The sequence below is a fragment of the Anomaloglossus baeobatrachus genome, chromosome 6, assembly GCF_048569485.1.
Source record: "Anomaloglossus baeobatrachus isolate aAnoBae1 chromosome 6, aAnoBae1.hap1, whole genome shotgun sequence".
Classification (NCBI taxonomy): Eukaryota; Metazoa; Chordata; class Amphibia; order Anura; family Aromobatidae; genus Anomaloglossus; species Anomaloglossus baeobatrachus.
In genome coordinates, this window is record NC_134358.1 from 421595345 (window position 1) to 421618315 (window position 22971).

Consider the following 22971-nt stretch of genomic DNA (forward strand, 5'->3'; position numbering starts at 1 on the left):
AGTACAGTGGGATTTTTTAAGGGCGGCTCTAATACAAATAGGGTTAGGCCCTGGCTTTTTGAATAAAGTATTGGCCCTTTATACTTGTCCATCGGCAAGGATAAAGGCAAATGGCTTCTTATCAAAGCCTATACAAATCAGAAATGGAACAAGGCAGGGGTGCCCTCTTTCTCCGCTATTATATGTCATTACAATGGAGCATCTTGCCAACGCAATTAGGAGAAATCCCAATGTGCACGGTATAGATGTAGGGGGGGAAACATATAAGACGGCATTATATGCGGATGACCTGTTGATATATGTGACTCAGCCACACATATCTTTCCCCTCCTTGATAGCGGAGTTCGAGAGATTTGGGGATTTAAGTAATTTCAAAGTTAACGGCTCAAAAACAGAAGCTTTAAATATCACACTGCAGCCCCATGAGGTATCACTAGCCCAAAGTAACTTCCCATTTAAATGGCAATCCCAGACTTTGAAATATCTAGGTATCTATGTACCGGCAGATTTGGAATTACTGTATTCCAAGAACTATTTACCGCTATTGACACGAACAATTAAAGAGCTTAGGTCATACCATAAAAAACCCTTGTCCTGGTTTGGTCGTATAAACACATTTAAAATGGATATCCTCCCACGGTTTTTATATATATTTCAGGCAGTTCCGCTCCTTCCCCCTACCGGGTTTTTTCGGACACTTAGGTCTGCGCTATCTCAATTTGTATGGGGCCACTCTAGGGCTAGAATAAAATACCACACACTCACTAGACATATCACTGTAGGGGGCGCAGGACTACCAGATGTGCGCAGATATCATGGGGCGGCACTGATGGTCCGAATGTTTGACTGGCATTTTAACGACCAGAATAAGAAATGGGTCAAACTTGAACAGGAAAGCTCATCAATTCCACTGAGGTATCTACCATGGGTGGGGTCAAGGGAGGGGGTGAGATCAGATGCGGCGAGTCTCTTTATTAAGGCTACACTGAGGACATGGGACAAGGTTAAACAGAAGGGCGGAATGGTGGGCTGCCCTTTTCTCCTTGCTCCTATCATATCCAATCCAGAATTTCCTCCGGGAGTCGGTCGGACTAAATTTCTAAGATGGGGAGCACAACAAGATGGTAGGATATATCATACCCTTAGGGGGTCTAAATTGAGATCCTTTGAGGATATGCAAAATATGGAACCTCCCCAGAAATTATCCTGGATAGAATATAGACAACTCTATTCATTCGTGAACTCTAAGACACGAGGAATGGACGGAATATCAGAGGGCTTGGCCCTACCTTTTGAAAAATTATTTATGCAGGGCACTATACCCACTCATCTGATGTCACTTATATATAAGATGATTGGACAGGCAGATCCCTCTGCGAGCTCGGATCCCTCAAACATGACCAAGTGGGAAGAAGAAATGGAAACGACATTCACAGATGCAGAAAAACAGAAAGCTTACATATTTACACATAAAATGTCAATTGCAGGATACACCAAGGAGAAAAATTATAAGATCCTAACAAGATGGTATCAGTATCCGGTGAGGCTACACAGAATCTTTCCTTCTGTTTCCGAGATGTGCTGGCGATGTGGAACACTAAAGGGTACAATGATACATATATGGTGGGACTGTGATAAATTGAAGCCTTTCTGGGAGGCAATTTTCCAAACATATACAAAAATAACAGGAAAGGGATCAGTACGGACCCCACAAATAGCCTTGTTGTCAATGCTCCCCGGTTCAATTAAAGCCTAAAAGGGGGATTTACTGCGGTTCTGTCTAGCGGCAGCAAGAGCAGTGATTCAAAGACATTGGAGAACACAGGAGGCCCCGTCATTAGGGAATGGACGCAGGAATTTGAACACATTCATCATATGGAGGAATTAATGGCAGAGGCAGAGGGACATACTGAAAGATATCTGAGAATTTGGACGCCATGGATAACATTTAAAAGTTCAGACGAGTACCATATGGTATTTTGAGGCACAGTAGGTGCAGTATGAACAGAGTCAGAAGAAAGGCAACGATAGGACTCGCGTGTGGCCCCCCTCCCAGCCCCACCAACCCCGAAAAGATACCCCCTTTCTTACTCTTTGTCTCTCAGATTTCTTTTCTACTTCATTCTTGTCTACCTATATCTCTTCTATGGTCACTTATGAAGGTTTTTATTATTTTTTAATTTTACGGATAAAAATATAACGAATTGAGATAGGCTAAGGTTCAAGGTTATACGGGAAGGTGGGATACCAAAAAACAGACAGTAGTCTGGAGCTTATGGGATAGAAAGGGAGGAACGTAAGATTGGTAACAGTGAAGGATCCGAAGTCATAACCGGAATTATAATATAGAACTGTTATTCAAAATGTGGTATCATTTGCAATGATCCTTCCATAACCTTGATTGTTTGTACGTTTTTCTATGTTTCTTTATTTTTCTCTTCTACTCAATAAAGAAAGATTATACATATTTAAGAAATAGAGACAACTCAATATTTAAGCAGATGGGGGAATACCTGCCTCATGGTTCCTCGCTGCCATTTCAGGGTATAAATTAAGTTGGATAAATGAAGCCTACTTGTAATTACTTAAGGCTGCTTTCACACTTGCGTTGAATGGCATCCGTCACAATGCGTTGTGTGACGCATGTGACGGATGACTTGCAAAAAGAGTGATAATAAAAGGCCACGGATTCCAGTGAAATAACGCATTGCATTAAGTTTTCTTTAGCCGAGAGCCCTCATCATCACTGCACACACCCCGACATCACCGTACACACCCCGACATCACCGCACACACCCCAACATTACCGCCTACATCCCATTACCGCCTACATTACCGCCCACATCCCAACATCACCACACACATCCCGACATTACCACACACATCCCGACATTACCACACACACCCTGACATTACCACACACACCCCGACATTACCGCCTACATCACCGCACACACCCCGACATCACCGCACACACCCCGACATCACCGCACACACCCCGACATTACCACACACAACCCGACATTACCGCACACACCCCGACATTACCGCACAAAACCCGACATTACCGCACACACCCTGACATCACCGCACACATCCCGACATTACCACACACATCCCAACATTACAGCCCACATCATCCCCGCACACATCCCGACACTACAGCCCTCATCTTCACCGCACACATCCCGACACTACAGCCCTCATCTTCACCGCACACACACCGGCACTACTGCACCCATCATCACAGCACACACGCAGGCATCCCCGCTGACAGTGCGGCTTACTTCAGTTGCTGAGTGGAGCTCACAGGAGCGGCGGTGTTCTACGGCCGCTCCTGTCAGCTTCATGTAGCAAAGCTAGATGCGGGACATCGTGTGGATTACGCCGGACCTGGAGGGGTATTTGGGGATTTTAATAAAGTGGTGAAAGAGGGTGTTTTTTTTGTCTTTTATTCCAAATAACGGATTTTTTCAGGTGTATGTGTTTATTTACTTTCACTTACAGGTTAATCATGGAAGTTATCTCGCGGAGACGCCTGTCATGATTAACCTAGGACTTAGTGGCAGCTATGGGCTGCTGCCATTAACTCCTTATTACCTCGATTGCCACCGCACCAGGGCAATTCGGGATGAGCCGGGTTGAGTCCCGGGACTGTCGTATCTAATGTATGCGGCAATTCCGGGCGGCTACTGGCTGATATCTTTAGGCTGGGGGGCTCCCCATAACGTGGGGATCCCCAAACTGAGAATACCAGCCTGCAGCCGTGTGGCTTTACCTTAGCTGGTATCAAAATTGGGGGGGACCACACGCCATTTTTTTTAAATTATTTATTTATTTATTGTACTGCACGATATAGACACGCCCACCGGCGGCTGTGATTGGTTGCAGTTTGACAGCTGTCACTCAGCGTGGGGGCGGGTCTGACTGCAACCAATCACAGGCGCTGGTGGGAGGGGAAAGCAGTGAATACGAGATTGAATAATGGGCGGCCGGCTTTTTCAAAAGAGGAAAAGCTGCCGGAGCAGTGTGACAGCTGTGCAGCGTCGCACCCGTGATCGGTAAGTATGAGAGAGGGGGGGAGAGGGGGGACAGAGACCAGGAGTGATTTTAAACGATTTTGATCGTTCTGCTGGACATGCTGAGCATGCACAGGAGAACGTGACGAAATCCGTCAGCGGATTCCGCCGCTTAGCGCATAGCAGCGGAAACCGCCACCATAGACAATCATTAGACACCGTGGCAGATTCCAACGGAATCCGTCAAGGTGCGCTATTTTAACAACACAAAAAACGCTACATGCAGCATTCCTTCTGCCCGACGCATCGTCAAAATAACGACGCTGCGTCGTGCAGCGGATGCAACGCAAGACCATCTGTTGCTATCCGTAGCTAATAGAAGTCTATGAGGAATATAACGGTTTCCTGCAACGGTTACCGTAATTCCTCAAGGCTACGGATAGCAATGGAAGCCGTCCAACGCAAGTGTGAAAGTAGCCTAAAATGCTATTTTGTGGTATTTTTAAATTTTAATGGAATTGTTTCTTAAAAAGGGTTGTCTGCTACTGGACCACACCTAACATGGAAGCCGGCCCCCTCATTGCTATCTGTGTACTTTTGTGAAGCTTAACCATAGACTAAAATTAATAGTATAGTAGACTGGGGTTTTAACTACATATTGCAATACTTCTATATACAGTCATTACATATGTTATGTTATATACATTTATTTTCTGTGTGTATAGGAACAACACAAAAAAACCAGAGGAAAAAAAAAGGCAAATTGGGCATAAATTACACATAACACGCAAAAATGATCTGGATAAAATTGTTGCCACCCTCAACTTAATATTTGGTTGCATATCCTGTGGAATAAATAACTGCAATAAATCGCTTCCTATAACCATTAACAAGCGCCTCTCAACTGGAGTTTGGGACTCTTATTTTTCAAACTGCTCCAGGTCTCATTTTTGAAGGGTGCCTTCTCCCATCAGCAACTTTGATCGTGCATGCCCACGATCAGTTTTTTCAGCGTATTGGATGCAGCATGCTTCAGCTGCATCCAAAACGGTGCGTTGTACAGTACAAGCATAGTGGATGGGATTTCTAGAAATGAATACTGTGGTGTGTCTTTCCAGACCGCAGCATGTCAATTGTTTGCTGCAGATACGGGAGAACACAAACGAGAGACCGCAGCGCACTGAATTCTGAATGTGGGTAGAAGCAGCTGCGGTCTCCTGCAGTCTCCTGTGGAGGAGACTTGCGGCCCTGCAGGTCAGGACCCGCTGCGTCCAGGACTCAGTGAGTCCTGATCGTGGGCACATACCCTAAAATCTCTCCACAGGTGTTCAATAGGATTTAGATCAGGACGGATAAATTCGTGGCCACTTCAGAACTCTCCAGCGCTTTTTTTCCAACCATTTCTAGGTGCTTCTTAAAGTATGTTTGGGGTCATTGTCCTGCTGGAAAGACCTATGGTCTAGGAAGCAAACCCAGCTGGCTGACATTGGGCACTACATTGTGACCTAAAATCCTTTGGTAATCCTCAGATTTTGTGATGATTTGCACACAGTCAAGGCACTCAGTGTCAGAGGAAGCAAACCAACCCCAAAACATCTTTGAACCTTCACCATATTTGACTGTAGGTACTGTGTTCTTTTCTTTGTATGCCTCATTCTGTTTTTTAGTAAACAGTAGAATAATGTGCTTTACCAAAAAGTTCTATCTTGGTCTCATCTGTCAACAAGATGCTTTCCCAGAGGATTTTGGCTTACTCACGCACATTTTGGCAAACTGCAGTCTAGCTTTTTAATGTTTCTGTGTCAACAGTGGAGTTTTCCTAAAGCCCGCTATACACGCTTCAATATATCTCACAATCCGTCGTTGGGGTCAAGTTGTAAGTGACGCACATCCGGCATCGTTTGTGAGGTATCTGCGTGTGACATCTACGTGCGATCAGGATTGAACGCAAAACCGGTGATCGCAAACACATCGTATCTTTGTCTAGAATTGAGCGTTTTGTTGCACGATCAATTGTAACGTGTGACATCCCTCATACAATTTTGGTGTCTGATGCTATGTGCGCAGGTGTGCGCTCTGCACCGCAGCTTAGAAAAGGTCCGCTTCAGAGCACAGCTGAAAAGCTGCGTTCTGAAGCGCCTCACAATGTCTGTCATACACTAATCTCTGTCAGTCGGTCACTATCTCTGTCCCTCTCTCTCTGTACATGTCAGTCTATCCCTCTTACCCCCTCTCTCATACTCACCGATCCCCGATCACCGGCGCTGCACGGCGTTCACACTGCTCCGGTGGCTTTTACGGTTTTGAAAAAGCCGGCCGCCTATTAAACAATCTCGTATTCCCTGCTTTCCCCGCCCACCGGCGCCTATGATTGGTTACAGTAAGACACGCCCCCACGCTGAGTGACAGGTGTCACACTGCACCCAATCACAGTAGCCAGTTGGCGTGTCTATACTGTGTAGTGAAATAAATAATTAAATAATTAAAAAAAATGGCGTGCGGTCCCCCCCAATTTTAAAACCAGCCAGATAAAGCCATACGGCTGAAGGCTGGTATTCTCAGGATGGGGAGCTCCACGTTATGGGGAGCCCCCCAGCCTAACAATATCAGCCAACAGCCGCCCAGAATTGCCGCATACATTAGATGCGACAGTTCTGGGACTGTACCCGGCTCTTCCCGATTTGCCCTGGTGCGTTGGCAAATCGGGGTAATAAGGAGTTATTGGCAGCCCATAGCTGCCACTAAATTCTAGATTAATCATGTCAGGCGTCTATGAGATATCTTCCATGATTAATCTGTATATTACAGTAAATAAACTCACACACACGAAAAAATCATTTATTAGAAATAAAAAACACAAACATATACCCTGGTTAACCACTTTAATCAGCCCAAAAAAGCCCTCCATGTCCGGCGGAATCCAGGATGCTCCAGCGTCGCATCCAGCGCTGCTGCATGGAGGTGACCGGAGCTGCAGCAGACACAGCCGCTTCTGTCACCTCCACACAGCAACTGAAGACAGCCGCGCGATCAGCTGAGCTGTCACTGAGGTTACCCGCTGTCACTGGATGCAGTGGTGGCCGCGGGTAACCTCAGTGACAGCTCAGCTGATCGCGCTACTCACCTCAGTTGCTGCGTGGAGCTGACAGGAGCGGCGGTGAGTAGCGCGATCAGCTGAGCTGTCACTGAGGTTACTTGCGGCCACCACTGCATCCAGTGACAGCGGGTAACCTCAGTGACAGCTCAGCTGATCGCGCGGCTGTCTTCAGTTGCTGTGTGGAGGTGACAGGAGCGGCTGTGTCTGCTGCAGCTCCGGTCACCTCCATGCAGCAGCGCTGGATGCGACGCTGGAGCATCCTGGATTCCGCCGGACATGGAGGGCTTTTTTGGGCTGATTAAAGTGGTTAACCAGGGTATATGTTTGTTTTTTATTTCTAATAAATGATTTTTTCGGGTGTGTGTGTTTATTTACTGTAATTTACAGATTAATCATGGAAGGTGTCTCATAGACGCCTGACATGATTAATCTAGGACTTATTGGCAGCTATGGGCTGCCAATAACTCCTTGTTACCCCGATTTGCCAACGCACCAGGGCAAATCGGGAAGAGCCGGGTACAGTCCCAGAACTGTCGCATCTAATGTATGCGGCAATTCTGGGCGGCTGTTGGCTGATATTGTTAGGCTGGGGGGCTCCCCATAACGTGGAGCTCCCCATCCTGAGAATACCAGCCTTCAGCCGTATGGCTTTATCTGGCTGGTTTTAAAATTGGGGGGGACCGCACGCCGTTTTTTTAAATTATTTAATTATTTATTTCACTACACAGTATAGACACGCCCACCGGCTACTGTGATTGGGTGCAGTGTGACACGTGTCACGCAGCATGGGGGCGTGTCTCACTGTAACCAATCATAGGCGCCGGTGGGCGGGGAAAGCAGGGAATATGAGATTGTTTAATGGGCGGCCGGCTTTTTCAAAACAGTAAAAGCCGCCGGAGCAGTGTGAATGCCGTGCAGCGCCGGAGATTGGGGATCGGTGAGTATATGAGAGAGGGCTGCTCAATTCAGTTAATCAGGAGTTTAGCGGTCACCGGTGAGTCCTTCACGGGTGACCGCTAATCAGGGCACGACACAGATAGAGCCGCAGCATCACAATGAAGTCGGGTGAAGTTCACCCGAGTTCATTCTGACAGTGCGGCTCTGTCTGTGTCTGCTGTCATCTGCCATTCAGCTCTGCTACATGACTGTCTGTGTCTGCTGTCAGCGGCCATGTAGCAGAGCTGAAAGGCAGATGACATAGTAAAAACGCATCCCACATTACACACGCTTGGCAAGTCAATAAATAAAAAAAAAAAAAAAAAGGTGCCCAATGCATACGTCACAGAACACATGATCTAAAGGATCGCACACAAAATTGATCAATTTCACATAGACTACTAACGCTCGTGTGACAGCAAATGAACGACCTACGTGCAATCTCATAAGATCCCGTATGCAACCTGGGCGTGTCACATCGCAAATGCGATTGTACAACTAACTGCAACGTGTAAAGCAGGCTTTAGTCTCCTCCATAGCATTTTATTTCATTCAAATGTCAACGGATAGTTCTAACACTGATGCACTCTGAGCCTGCGGAACACCTTGAATGCCAACATGTAATGTCACATACTAAAGCAATAGCATGCTGGACTTCTCTACTAGTGTAACTCTGCAGAGTCTCCGGTCCTCACTGCAGCTTCTTGTTCTGCCGCACAGATCTCCCAGAAGTGCGCTTAGGGTGTGTGCACGCATGTACTCTCTCCCTGCTCTTAAAGGGGCAGTGCAGCTAATCGGGAAGTGTCTTTGGCTGAGAGGTACTGGATACTTAAGGCATCCTCCCCATTAGGGAGGTGCTTGAGCAATGTGTGCATTCAGCTGCTGCATGTTGCTAGTTGTCACAGTCCCCAATAACCTGTGCTCATCCTATCTACACTAACCTGTGTTACTGTATCCAGCACCAGTCCTGTCTTCCTGCTGCCCTGCTTGTACCAGCCATCCTTCTTGTGCCTGGTGACCTGCTAGTACCTACTGTCCTATTGACCAGCCTATTCCTATGCCAAGCATTCTGCACCAGTCATCCCACCAGTAGCAGCCGTCCAGTCAACACCAGCTGTCCCATCCGTGAGCCAAAGTCCGTTCCTGCTCAGTTGACCTCTGGGATCAGCTCATACAAAGCCGAGTGGTATATGACTGGTACTTCGAGCACAAGCTTAATCTCACAATCAGAGGCTCTCAGGATGAGGTAGTTACTTACTTACGCTCCTCCAAGGTAAGCCCTGCCCCATGGCGCAGTGGGACCACACTCACTAGCGTGACAGTTGGCTATATTCTTATGTGGATCCTACTAAGGACTTCCTGCCCCACTGACAAGGATTTTTGCCTGTCAGATAGAGACCAGCTTAGTATATTCTCTTTTCTGTTTTATTTGTCTAACCTACTCTTTTTCCTGTTGATAGGTAGGTTTTAGGAGGCTATTCTTACTGCAGTAGCTACTTCAACTTTTTCCACTTCTGCATGTGTTTAATGCCTCCACAACTTGGGTACTTACCTATCATTCTACACGTTCCCTGTTTTGGGTTATAGTGCTCAGCAAAATCCCTCAGATTCCTTAGGATGTACGAGGAACAATTCGATGGAGGTCAGAATTGCGGTCTCCTAATGTTGCGGCTATGGTAAATCCAGCCTATGCAGGTGCCACCAGGGACTGTGCAGCTAGGTATATTAGTTTGTACAGGAACCAATTGGGTCAGGTGCAGTAGATTAGAGAGAGGCTTTATTAACAAGTGTTGGAAATTTCATGTGAATAACATTATGAATCCAAACACACCTCCGAGTTGACCACTGCATTGGTAAAGAAACAAGGGTAAAGATGCTGGAAAGGCCAAGCATGTCTCCAGTCCTAAACCCTATTGAGCATCTGTGTGATATTTTCAAATGGATGGTGGAGGAGCGCAAGATCTCTATCATCCACCAGCTCTGTGATGTAGTCATGGAGGATGGAAGAGGATTCCAGTAGCTCCTGTGACGCTCTAGTTAACTCCATGCCCAAGAGTGTTAAGGCAGTACTTGAAAATAATGGTGGCCACACAAAATATTGATACTTTGGGAACAATGTTACCGTTTTCACTTAGGCGTGTACTCATTTTTGCTGCCAGCAGTTTAGACATTAATGGCTGTGTGTTGAGTTAATAGAGGGCATTCCAAATTTATACTGTTATACAAGCTGACTACTTTTACATTGTATCAAAGTGTCATATCTTCAGTGTTGTCCCAAAAAAGGATATAATAAAATATTTACAAAAATGTGAGGGGTGTACTCACTATATGTATATACACACATACAGTACAGACCAAACGTTTGGACACACCTTCTCATTCAAAGAGTTTTCTTTATTTTCATGACTCTGAAAATTGTAGATTCACATTGAAGGCATCAAAACTATGACTTAATACATGTGGAATGAAATACTTAACAAAAAAGTGTGAAACAACTGAAAATATGTCTTATATTCTAGGTTCTTCAAAGTAGCCACCTTTTGCTTTGATTACTGCTTTGCATACTCTTGGCATTCTCTTGATGAGCTTCAAGAGGTAGTCACCGGGAATGGTCTTCCAACAGTCTTGAAGGAGTCCCCAGAGATGCTTAGCACTTGTTGGCCTTTTTGCCTTCACTCTGCGGTCCAGCTTACCCCAAACCATCTCGATTGGGTTCAGGTCTGGTGACTGTGCAGGCCAGGTCATCTGGCATAGCACCCCATCACTCTCCTTCTTAGTCAAATAGTCCTTACACAGCCTGGAGGTGTGTTTGGGGTCATTGTCCTGTTGAAAAATAAATGATGGTCCAACTAAACGCAAACCGGATGGAATAGCATGCTACTGTAAGATGCTGTGGTAGCCATGCTGGTTTAGTCTGCCTTCAATTTTAAATAAACCCCCAACCGTGTCACCAGCAAAGCACCCCCACACCATCACATCTCCTCCTCCATGCCTCACGGTGGGAACCAGGCATGTAGAGTCCATCCGTTCACCTTTTCTGTGTCGCACAAAGACACGGTGGTTGGATCCAAAGATCTCAAATTTGGACTCATCAGACCAAAGTACAGATTTCCACTGGTTTAATGCCCATTCCTTGTGTTCTTTAGCCCAAACAAGTTTCTTCTGCTTGTTTCCTGTCCTTAGCAGTGGTTTCATAGCAGCTATTTTACCATGAAGGCCTGCTGCACAAAGTCTCCTCTTAACAGTTGTTCTAGAGATGTGCCTGCTGCTACAACTCTGTGTCGCATTGACCTGGTCTCTAATCTGAGCTGCTGTTAACCTGCGATTTCTGAGGCTGGTGACTCGGATAAACTTATCCTCCGCAGCAGAGGTGACTCTTAAGGCCCTGTCACACACAGAGATAAATCTGCGGCAGATCTGTGGTTGCAGTGAAATTGTGGACAATCAGTGCCAGGTTTGTGGCTATGTACAAATGGAACAAAATGTCCATGATTTCACTGCAACCACAGATCTGCCAAAGATTTATCTCTGTGTGTGACGGGGCCTTTAGTCTTCCTTTCCTGGGGCGGTCCTCATGTGAGACAGTTTCTTTGTAGCGTTTGCTGGTTTTTGCCACTGCACTTGGGGACACTTTCAACGTTTTCCCAATTTTTCGGACTGACTGACCTTCATTTCTTAAAGTAGTGATGGCCTCTTGTTTTTCTTGACTTAGAATTTGTATTATGGCAAGAAAAAAGCAGCTAACAGTGTATTCAGTAGGACTATCAGCTGTGTATCCACCAGACTTCTGCACAACACAACTGATGGTCCCAACCCCATTTATAAGGCAAGAAATCCCACCTATTATACCTGACAGCGCACACCTGTGAAGTGAAAACCATTTCCGGTGACTACCTCTTGAAGCTCATCAAGAGAATGCCAAGAGTGTGCAAAGCAGTAATCAAAGCAAAAGGTGGCTACTTTGAAGAACCTAGAATATAAGACATATTTTCAGTTGTTTCACACTTTTTTGTTAAGTATTTCATTCCACATGTGTTAATTCATAGTTTTGATGCCTTCAATGTGAATCTACAATTTTCAGAGTCATGAAAATAAAGAAATCTCTTTGAATGAGAAGGTGTGTCCAAACTTTTGGTCTGTACTGTATATACAGTAGATATACAGCGAATGAAATAAGTATTTAGCATATCAACAATATTCTAAATAAATATAATTCTATAGTTGCTATTGACATGAATCTCTCTCCAGATGTTGGTAACAACCCATCCAATCTACAGAGGCAAAGAAAACAAACCATAGATGTCCATAAATTAAATTATGTGTAATAATGAGAAATGACAAAGGAAAAAAATATTGAACACATGAAGAAAAAGAGGTGCAAAAAGTCATGGAAAGCCATGACACTGGCTGAAATGTATCAGTAATCAGAAAGCAATCCTGCCACTTAGTGAAAAATAATATCACCTGGTTCAACTGATGGCCTATAAAAAAGGTGTCTCATTATCAAGGTGCCCCACAAGAAACATCTCATGATGTGTAAAACCAGTGAGCCATCTCAAGACCTTCGCAACCATTTTGTTGCAAAACATACTGATGGCATTGGTTACAGAAGAGTTTCTAACTACTGAAGGATCCAGTGAGCAATCTTGGGACCATAATCCAGAAGTGGAAAGAACATAATTTGACCATAAACTGGGAATTACCCCCGACGATTTCAGACACAGGAGTGAAAAGAATTATTAGAAGAGTTGTGCAAGAGCCAAGGACAACTTATGGAGAGCTACATACCTCGAATCAGCAGGGACAATTGTTTCAAAGAACACAATTAGAAATGTACTCAATCTCCATGGCCTGTATGCACGCTCACTACACAACATGTTCAAATGTGCTTCAACTTTGTTCAACAACAGTTAGATAAGTTTGTGAAATACTGGGAGAACATAGCCTGGGCAGATGAAGCCCAAATTGAACTCTTTGGATGGTATAAACCACACCATGTTTGGAGCCCAAAAGATGCTGTATATAATGATATATATATATATATATATACACACACACAGATATATATATATACACAGTATGTATATATATATACACAGTATGTATATATATATATACACATATATATATATATATATATATATATACATACACATATACATATACACACACACAGCAGGTTAAATGAGTACTTCACATGTATATGCAGTATATATATAACCAAAATAAATAATGAGTAATAATGGAAGGAAAAGCTCTAGATTCCAATTGTAAAGAGGACTTTATTTTACAGGACTTTGTATACTGTGTATGCACACAGACACACACACTCATGTCCATATACCTTATATTTGCATGTAGCAAATTCCACAATTTCTTTACAATTTGCTCTAGCACCAAGTACATCTGGCAATGACTGGGTTAAACAGCACTAGCTGCTACTGGGAGAAATCTCACTGTATTCCACAGGGTAACTCAATTGCTGACAATCACAAAGCTCCTGAAAACATAGATATTTAGCATCAAAGACTAACATGTGGAGACCGGTCACCATGGCAACCGCTTATGTCTGCCCAAGACTCTAAAACATGCAAAGCTGCTGATTTGAATTACAATGCTACAAGTTACTTTGCATCTACATTCCCCTGTATGTGCGTATTAATAAGAAGTGTCACAAGTCTGCTGGTAATTTGCTCCTTACTGTAGAACAGAAGGGAAACGCAATATTAATTCATTAGGCTAGTTTCACACTACGTCTTTTTAACATCCGCTGAAAACGTTTTTTTTAGCGGAAGTACGGATCCTGCTTTTACAGCAAATAACGTATGCAAACGCATATGTTATTTTGCAGGATCCTGCACTGGATGTTTAGGGGCGGGCAAAGGAGTCATGTGATCGGGAGTGAGGGGGAACTAAACTGGGAGGAGGCTTCTGACAGCTGCAGACGCTGGTAACCAAGGTAAACATCGGCCTTGGATACCCGATATTTATCTTGGTTACGAGTGTCTGCCGCTGCTAGGAGCCGGGCTGCCTGCACGCGTAACCAACGTAAACATCGGGTAACTAAGAGAAGTGGTTACCCGATATTTACCTTGGTTACGAGTGTCCGCAGCTCTCAGGTGGGGGAGAGGGAGGGAGGGAGGAAGGGGGAAAGACAGAGATAGAGAGAGAGGGGGTGAGGGAGGGAGTAGAGAGATAGACAGATCACGCGAGACTGGTTCTGGGCATGCTCAGTACTTTCTGGGCATGCTCAGTACAAAAGCAGGATCCTGTCTATCAGCACGCCAGCGTTCACCTGCGTTTGCGTGCGTTATAGTCAGGATCCAGCAATTTGCAGTATTTGGACGGAGCTCAAAAACGCTACAAGTAGCGTTTTTGAAACATGTTAAAAAACTGCAAGTCACTGGATCCTCACTATAACGCACGCAAACGCAGGTGAACGGATGTTAACGCGAGTCCATTGCAAATGCATTGAAATGAAAACGCATTTGCACTGGATCCGCTTGTCCGCTAAAATAACGTTAAGGACGGATGTTAAAAAGACGTAGTGTGAAACCAGCCTTACCCAGACCAGTCTGAAATCCTCATAAACAAGCTTTAAGAAAATGAATTTTCAAGGGAATCTCTCAGAAGTCTCAACCATTCTAAGCCATCTATATGGGTGTGTAGCTCGAAGGTCTGTCCCGCCCATAGATCTTAACAGCTCATTTACATATTAAGAAAAATGTGCATTTCTCTGGAATAAGACATTTGATCTAAGATATCAAGATATCTTTTTATTCAGCTTTCTGTTACCTACAGGTCCATAGAGACAGTTTAGAAAGGTTGAGACTTCTGAAAAATTCCCTTTACGGAGGTTTTCTTTTTGGTTTATATTATGTTATATAAAAAAGCAAAATACAAAACAGAAGATATCACACCCAAAACTTTAGGCTCACAAAACTTTAAGTAAACATTGTTTTTTGGAATCTTACCTTTGCATACACTGTTGTTTTAAGGAACCATTGTTTTAAATACTTTTGCTCAACCTTTGCTCCAGAGCGCCATGAGCATCCATTTTCATCCACTTGTTCATTCGCAAGCACAGTCTGATCTACAGGATCCCAATTAACCAAAGCCTTAAATTAAAAAAGAAAGAAATAAGCTAAAATTATTTTTAAAAGATATGTCAGCTCTCCGGACACGTCTGTTTTTGTAAATTGTGTTCCACATAAAAGAACAATTCTGGAACATCTTTCCTTATAAGTTTATGTTGTTCGGTTCTTCTCAACTCCTCCTAAAAATGTATAAATAACTAAATAGACAACTGACCGTTACCATTCCCTTTGTCAAAGGGGTGTGTCCATACAGAGGTTAAGAATGATTGAGTGAGCAGGGAATTCCCCTCCCCCCACTGGTAACACCCAGGCATTCATTTATTCACACCTTTCTATCTGAGGAATAGTGCAAAATAGATTTCTAAGGAAAGATGATCCACAATGGTTAAAGGCCGCTTTATACGCTACGATTTATGTGAAACGATATGTTGCTGGGGTCACGGAATTCGTGACGCACATCCGGCCTCGTTAGCGACGTTGTTGCGTGTGACACCTACGAGCGACCGCTAACGATCCAAAAAGTGGCACAAATCATTGATTGTTGACACGTCGTTCATTTTCAAAATATCGTTGCTCATTTTGGATGCAGGTTGTTCGTCGTTCCTGAGGCAGCACACATCGCTACGTGTGACACCCCGGGAACGACGAACAACAGCGTTCCTGCGTCCTCCGGCAACGAGGTGGGAGTGACATTAATGCGGCTGCTCTCCGCCCCTCCGCTTCTATTGGTGGCCCGCTGTGTGACATCAGTGTGACGCCGCACGAACAAACCCCTTAAACAAGAGATTGTTCGCCGGCCACAGCGACGTCGTTAGGAAGGTATGTTGTTGTGACGCGTACCAGCGATATTGTGCGCCACGGCCAGTGATTTGCTGGTGACGCACGGACGACGGGGGCGGGTGCGATCGCTAGCGATGTCGCAGCGTGTAAAGCGGCCTTAAGAGGAACCTAAAAATTTATTAAAACAGCAATGTCAGGGGACATATAGATCTCCTATAAGGACATAGGACGTAAACAGATACTGTGATACTTTCAGGATTCCAGCAGCATATTGAAGCTTATGCATACAAAAAAAAAAAAGAATTTGTTTGCCATAGCAACCATCAAAAGAATACAAAAAAAAAAATCAAAGGATGCTATGAGTATGGCATTCCTATATGTTTTACATAATTTCCATACATAAGTCGAGAACACACATCCTATTGCTCCTGGACATACGATTCGATTACCAGAAATTTATATTCAGAAAGGTTCATTTTATACTTTTTCACAATAGTTCACATTTAAAAAACTTAAAATGCTCATGTATTAGAACAATGTATAAAGAATAGTTTACTTTAAAGGCAATCTTTATAAATGGAGCATTCTAATACTGTAGAGAAGCCACGTATTATATCATATAACTCACAAATTCCCTGTCAGTCCATCAGCAGCAGCCTGTAAAAGCAAAGTTAATGTCTGCACATGAGTAATAGCTTTATTTTATTGTGTGCTTTATAGAATTCCATGTTAACACAGCAAAACAACGGCAAAAGTATTTACCTGCCCAAGTCACAGAAACTGATGCACTTGCAGGATCCAGTAGCCCCCCTTGATAAAGGCGGAGGAAACACCGTTGCAAAATACTGACCAGCGCCCTATACAAAGCTTATCCAGGTGCAATTCTAATACTAAGCAATACCCCATCCATAACTTGGCAGGTTGAGACTGGTTGTCTCATTAATATTTTGCGCCTGTATTGCCTCCATCTTAATCAAGGGGGGCTGCTGCATCCTGCTAGTACACACAAAAAAAACTGAGCAAAAAACAAGGCAAATTGGGCATAATTTCACACAAAAATGGACCGGATAAAATTTGTTGGCACCTTTCCAAAATTGTGGGTAAACAACTTTGTTTCAAACATGTGTTGCCTATTTGAACTCACTGGTGGCAAGTAAGGCTACTTTCACACTTCAGTATTTTTCCATCAGTCACAATCCATTGCCTTGAGAAAATACGGTATCCTGAAAAATATTTTGCAGGATTCCGTTTTTTTCCCCATAGACTTGTATTAACGACGGATTGCGACTGATGGCCTTGCAATGCATCCGCCTTCTGACGGATCAGTCGTGGAATGACTGACCGTCGGGCGCAAGGAACTGACACCATAACGTTTTTTGGAGCGTTAAAAAAAAACTCACTGCGCAGGATTCCATCGCAATCGTCAAGAGGTATAATGGTTGTCTATGGTGCAGGATTCCGTCATTTGCTACTTAGCATGCCCAGTATGTACACAATCACATTGCAAGGCTCCAGATAGGCTTGATAGGAATAATCCACACACAATTTTAGCTGTAACAACATTTATTCTGCCCCACTGTCTACAAACTGTCACAGATGGCCTATGAAAACACAGGAATAGGTCACCAAAATGTCTGGTACTCCCATTGGGCTGTCCCAAATACAAACAGATCATGACGGATCCATCGTAAAACGGACGCACAACCGATGTAACGGATGTGACGGATCAGTTATTTCACAGAATTCCTGTGAACAGAATCCTGTGAAATAACACATCCATTGACAGTTAAAAAACGACGGGTCCATTGTTCCATCAGAACGACTGACCTGACGGATTTGAAACAACCGAAGTATGAAAGTAGCCTAACAGGTGTGGGCAATATGAAAATGACACCTGATACCAGATAAAAATGGGAGAAGTTGACTCAGTCTGCATTGTGTGTCTGTGTGTGCAACGCTAAGCATGGAGAACAGAAAGAGAAGAGAACTGACTGAGGACTTAAGCACCAAAATTGGTGAAAAATATCAACAATATCAAGGGTAAAAGTCCATTTCCAGAGATCATGATGTTCCTTTGTCCATGCTGCACAACATAATCAAGAAGTTCTCCACAGATATGGACGGCAGAGAAAAATTGATTAAAGGTTGCAACGCAGAAATGTTCAGCTGGTAAATAAGGAGCTTTAATCAAGTGCTAAAAAAATTCAAGCTGCCCTGCTGGCTCAGGGTGCATCAGTGTCAGTGCGAACGATCAGTCAACATTTTAATGGAAAAAAATGCTATGGCAGGAGATCAAGGCGGATCCTACTGCTGACATAGAGACATAAAACAGCTACAGTAGACTGCAGTTCACAAAAATCCTTCAGGTAAAGTGTCTTGTGAACAGATGAGACCAAGACAGAGCTATTTGTTAAAGCACACCATTTCTACCATTTACCGAAAACAGAATGAGGCCTACAAAAAAAAAAACCCACTGTACCTACATTCAAATATGGTGGAGGTTCAAGGAGGTTCAAAGATGTTCTGGGGTTGTTTTGCTGCCTCTGGCACAGGGTACCTTGACTGTGTACAAGAGATCATGAAATCCTTTGGGTTGTAATTAGTGATGGGTTGACTCGCAGATACTCCGGATCGGCGGGTCCAACCGGGTTTTAAAAAAAAACAAAACAAAACAAAACTCGGTTCTGACCCGGAATTGATCCCGGATATCTGGCCAGATGCCAATCCCAAAAATAGTGGAAGAAGAGATAGGTATAACGCGCCTGCTCCAATCCCCTATCGAGTCGCCAGTGCGGCTGTAATGTAACTTCTGAGGCCGTTCATTATCCTTCATGCATATGCACTCTTTTGTGCATATGCACTCTCTGATTGAGTGCAGTCAGACGCGCCCCTACCCTGAGTGGCAGCGTGTCTGACTGCTATCAATCACAGATGCTGTGTGTGTGTCTATAGTGTAAAAATAAATAAATACATTAAAATGGAGTAGGGTCCCCCATATTAAGATACCCAGCAAATATAAAGCATTTGGCTACAGGCTGCAGCCCCCAGCCATGTTCTTATCTTGGCTGTGTATCAAAATAACAGTATCCTCATGCGGCTTTACCTTTAATAAATAATTTAAAAAAACAAACAGGGTGCGGTACCCTCCAATTTTGATACCCAGCCATGGTAAAGCCAACAGCTGGGGGATGATATTCTTAGGCTGGGCAGGCCCATGGTTATTGGGGCCCCCAAGCCTAAAAATAACATCCTGCAGCCACACAGAATTGTTGCATCCATTAGATGCGACAATCCATGTACTTTACCTGGCTCATCTCGATTGCCCTGGTGTGGTGGCAATCGGGGAGTAATAAGGGGCTATTAACAGCGCACAGCTGTCACTAAGCCCTAGATTAGTAATAGGGGAGTCTATGAAACCAACCCCATTACGTAACTGAAGGCACAGTGCAAGGGAATAGCGTCACTCGGTTTATTTGCGGTCACAGCTGGAGGTTCTTACAGTCCTACACCTGTGACCTCAGGTAACCCCATTGTGATGCCCTGGACTAGTTAGGTCTTCACAGGGTTCTGCACAATCTTTCTCTCCCTGTGCAGGGGTCAACACCCCATGGTTCTGGGTCCCTATCTTGCGGTACTGCCTACACCAGCATCCACAAATCCTAGTTACACCTCGCACCACAGCTGTCAGGCACACCAGTGGGCTGCTTAAGCTGGAATAGGGTCGCCCACCTAGGGGTCAGGCAGGGAGGTGCGAGGTGACGAGGCAGAACAGAAGTAGCTCCCAGTGAGTGAGGAGATGGGAGTAGCAGCTCCCCAGAGTTCAGTTGTAGCCCTCGAGCAGTGAGGAGCTCGAGGAAGCTGGGAGTTGGAGCTCCCAGGGGAAAAGGAGACTAGGTCGCAGACGGTGGTCTGGACCAGGAGGAGTCGGAGACCCAGTCGCAGGAGATTGGGACTGGGTGCTTGGCTAGTCTTGGAGGATAGCCAGCAACCGCAGTTCAATAGCCGGGCTGGGACCGAAGGGGGGGTCTATGAGACCAACCATATTACTAATCTGTAAATAAAAAGAAATAAATACCAACACCAAAAAAATCCTTTATTTGAAATGAAATGCAAAAAACCTTAACCCTCTTTCCCCCCTTTATTAACCCCCAAAACACCCAGGACCGACGTAATAGCCAGCAACCGCAGTTCAATAGCCGGGCTGGGACCGAAGGGGGGGTCTATGAGACCAACCATATTACTAATCTGTAAATAAAAAGAAATAAATACCAACACCAAAAAAATCCTTTATTTGAAATGAAATGCAAAAAACCTTAACCCTCTTTCCCCCCTTTATTAACCCCCAAAACACCCAGGACCGACGTAATTCAAGCGAGGTCCCATGAGAATTCCAGTTCTGCTACGTAACTGAAGGCACAGTGCACAGGCAGATCACATGATCGCCCTCCGTGGGCTTCAGGCACAGACTGAGCAGCAACGATGAGCAGTGACATCACTCAGTTTATTTGCGGTCACAGCTGGAGGTTCCCACAATCCTCCACCTGTGACCTCAGGTAACCCCAATAAACTCAGTGACTTCAGGCTGTAATTTGTACCGTATTATACAGAAAGAAAAAAAAAAGTCAACCACCACGAGCAAAACAGTAACAATGCAGTGACATGACAAGAATCTGCATGACTAATGATATGTTAATAGTTGCAGGTCAAATTTATGTATGGGATAACCAAGATGTCAATAAAATGAAGGTAGTCTCATGCTCAAAGCTGTAGTGGATGATGAGATATGGAGCTTGAAAGTCAAAAGTTCAAAACATTGTTACCCTTTGCTTTTCAATGTAGTAATGGCAGTTACTATAACAACATGTAAAAAGAAGACCTATATGCTTTTCTCACAAGAAATAGCATTGTGGGTTATAAATAATCTAACAATAGAGAATGTATAACTCATAGAGAAAGGCTGAACTTGATGCACCTTTGTCTTTTGTCGACCTATATGACTATGTAACTACGACTGATTTTAACTATTATATGGCAGCTGCAGTACATCCAATTGCATATAACTCAATAATATTGCTTTGGACTGTAGCTGTAGATAAAAAGTTCAAATCAATTAGTAGTGATGCCAAACGTAACAGAGTAGCCTTGGCCAAAGCATCAAACAGCGTCTACACAAACTATCAGAAGGCATTTACACGACATTAGGCTATGAGCAAGGCGTCCAGCTATAGGTGTTCTACTCTCCTCACACCACTGATCTAAAAGATTATGGCAACATTTAGCATTGAAAGACTGTAATCAAAACAGGAATGAAGGTCTGTTCTTCCCAGAGATGAATTCCGATTTTGACTTGTTTGCAATGATAGTCACAGATTGGTCTGCAGACCAAGTGGGCAATGGCATGAAATGCCCTTCACGAGGTAATGCTCCTACTCAACTGCTCGCACACCCCAGTTTTTAAGTGTAGTGATGTGTAGCTGGGACCCCTAGTTTTCATTCCAGGTACACTAAAAGCTCAGCCTTATATTGATATGGTGGTGGAACCAATGGTATGGCCATTTCTCCAAGGTGTCCCAGGTGCTGTTTTTCAACACAACAATGTCAAGCAAGCTACTGTGAACAGCCTGTGTACTAAATATGCTACCACTTTTAAAGGAAACTGTCAGCAGTGGATCTTGATGATTTACTTGCCTAAGTACATTCAATGCGGCAGGACTCGTGATGAGTGGACCCATGGATGTTCGGGTTCATGTGGACTTTAAAAATAAGTTCCGTTCAAAACCCGAACTTGAGTCCAGATGCTGAACCCTATATAAGTCAAGAGAGACCAGAACTTGTGTGCTGTAAAATGGTTGTAGTAAGGGCTAGGGGGCTGTAATAGGAAGCATAATGGGGGCATTTGCCTTACAAAAAATGTGTTTATGGATTAAATAAAAAAAAAGTAGGCTCCCGCCTACTATTTTTCATAACCAGCGTGGGTAAAGCAGACAACTGCAGGCTGCAACCCTCAGCTTTCAGCTTTACCATGGCTGGTTGTCAAAAATAGAGGGGATCACACACAGTTTTTTTATATTATTTAAATAAATAATTTTAAAAAACGGTATGGGTTGCACCCTATTGTTTTTGACCAGCCATGGTAAAGCAGACAGCTGGGGGCTGATATTATCAGGGCCCATGGTTATTTAGCCCTTCTCAGAATGAAAATAGTAGCCCACAGCCACCCTAGAAGTCAGCCACGCATTAGATGTGCCAATAATGGCGCTGTGCCCAGCTCTTCCCAACTGCAATGGTGTGGTGGCAATCGGAGTTATACTTTTCAAGTTGATGTCAGCTGTGAATACACAGCAGACATCCAGCCCAGGGATTAGTAATGAATAGGCGTGTATCAGACACCACCATTACTAACCCAGCAGATGTAGAGTTAAAAAAAATACAGAGAAAAAAAAAGTTTAATCTCAGAACGAGGCTTCATATGTTACTGCCGGTCAGTGGTAGCCTAGAATTTCTCATGAGCAGTGATGTCACTGAGTTACTGACGTCACCGCAGTAACTCATTCTGCAGCCTCATTCTGAGAAAGTGCTCAAAACGATGCCCCATAGGCATCGATGGTCGTCGTGTAACGTCAGAACTTCGAGTATTTATTTTGAAGTAATAACTTAATGAAGGAGTGTGGGAGAGTCTTTATCACGTAACTTTTTTTTTCCTGTCTGTGGTTTTTAACTCTATGTCTACTGGGTTATTAATCGGGGTGTGTAATAGATGCCTCTCCATTACTAACCCCTTCACTTGATGCCAGCTGTCAATTCACAGATGACATCAACCCCACAAGTATTACCCTAATTGCCACCGCACCAGGGCAATCGGGAAGAGACGGGTAAAGCACCAGAATTGGAGCATAACGGGGCCGCAGTGGCTTCTATTTTTAGGCTGGAAAGGGCTAAATAACCATGGGCCTTCCTAACCTGATTAGACCAGCCCCAAGCTGTCTGCTTTACCTTGGCTGGTTATCAAAAATAAGGGGGATCCCACAATGTTTTTTTTTAA

At 44.1% G+C, this 22971-nt stretch overlaps 1 protein-coding gene across 2 annotated transcripts in view; it reads right to left on the minus strand.

Moving 5' to 3' along the window:
- LARS2 (leucyl-tRNA synthetase 2, mitochondrial) overlaps positions 1-22971 on the minus strand; it is a 315249-nt gene that overhangs the window by 144878 nt on the left and 147400 nt on the right. For both annotated transcript variants that reach the window (XM_075316613.1, XM_075316614.1), the window contains exon 7: positions 15027-15170. In XM_075316613.1, the coding sequence (XP_075172728.1) occupies positions 15027-15170 (144 nt within the window). The remainder of the gene's footprint in view (positions 1-15026; positions 15171-22971) is intronic.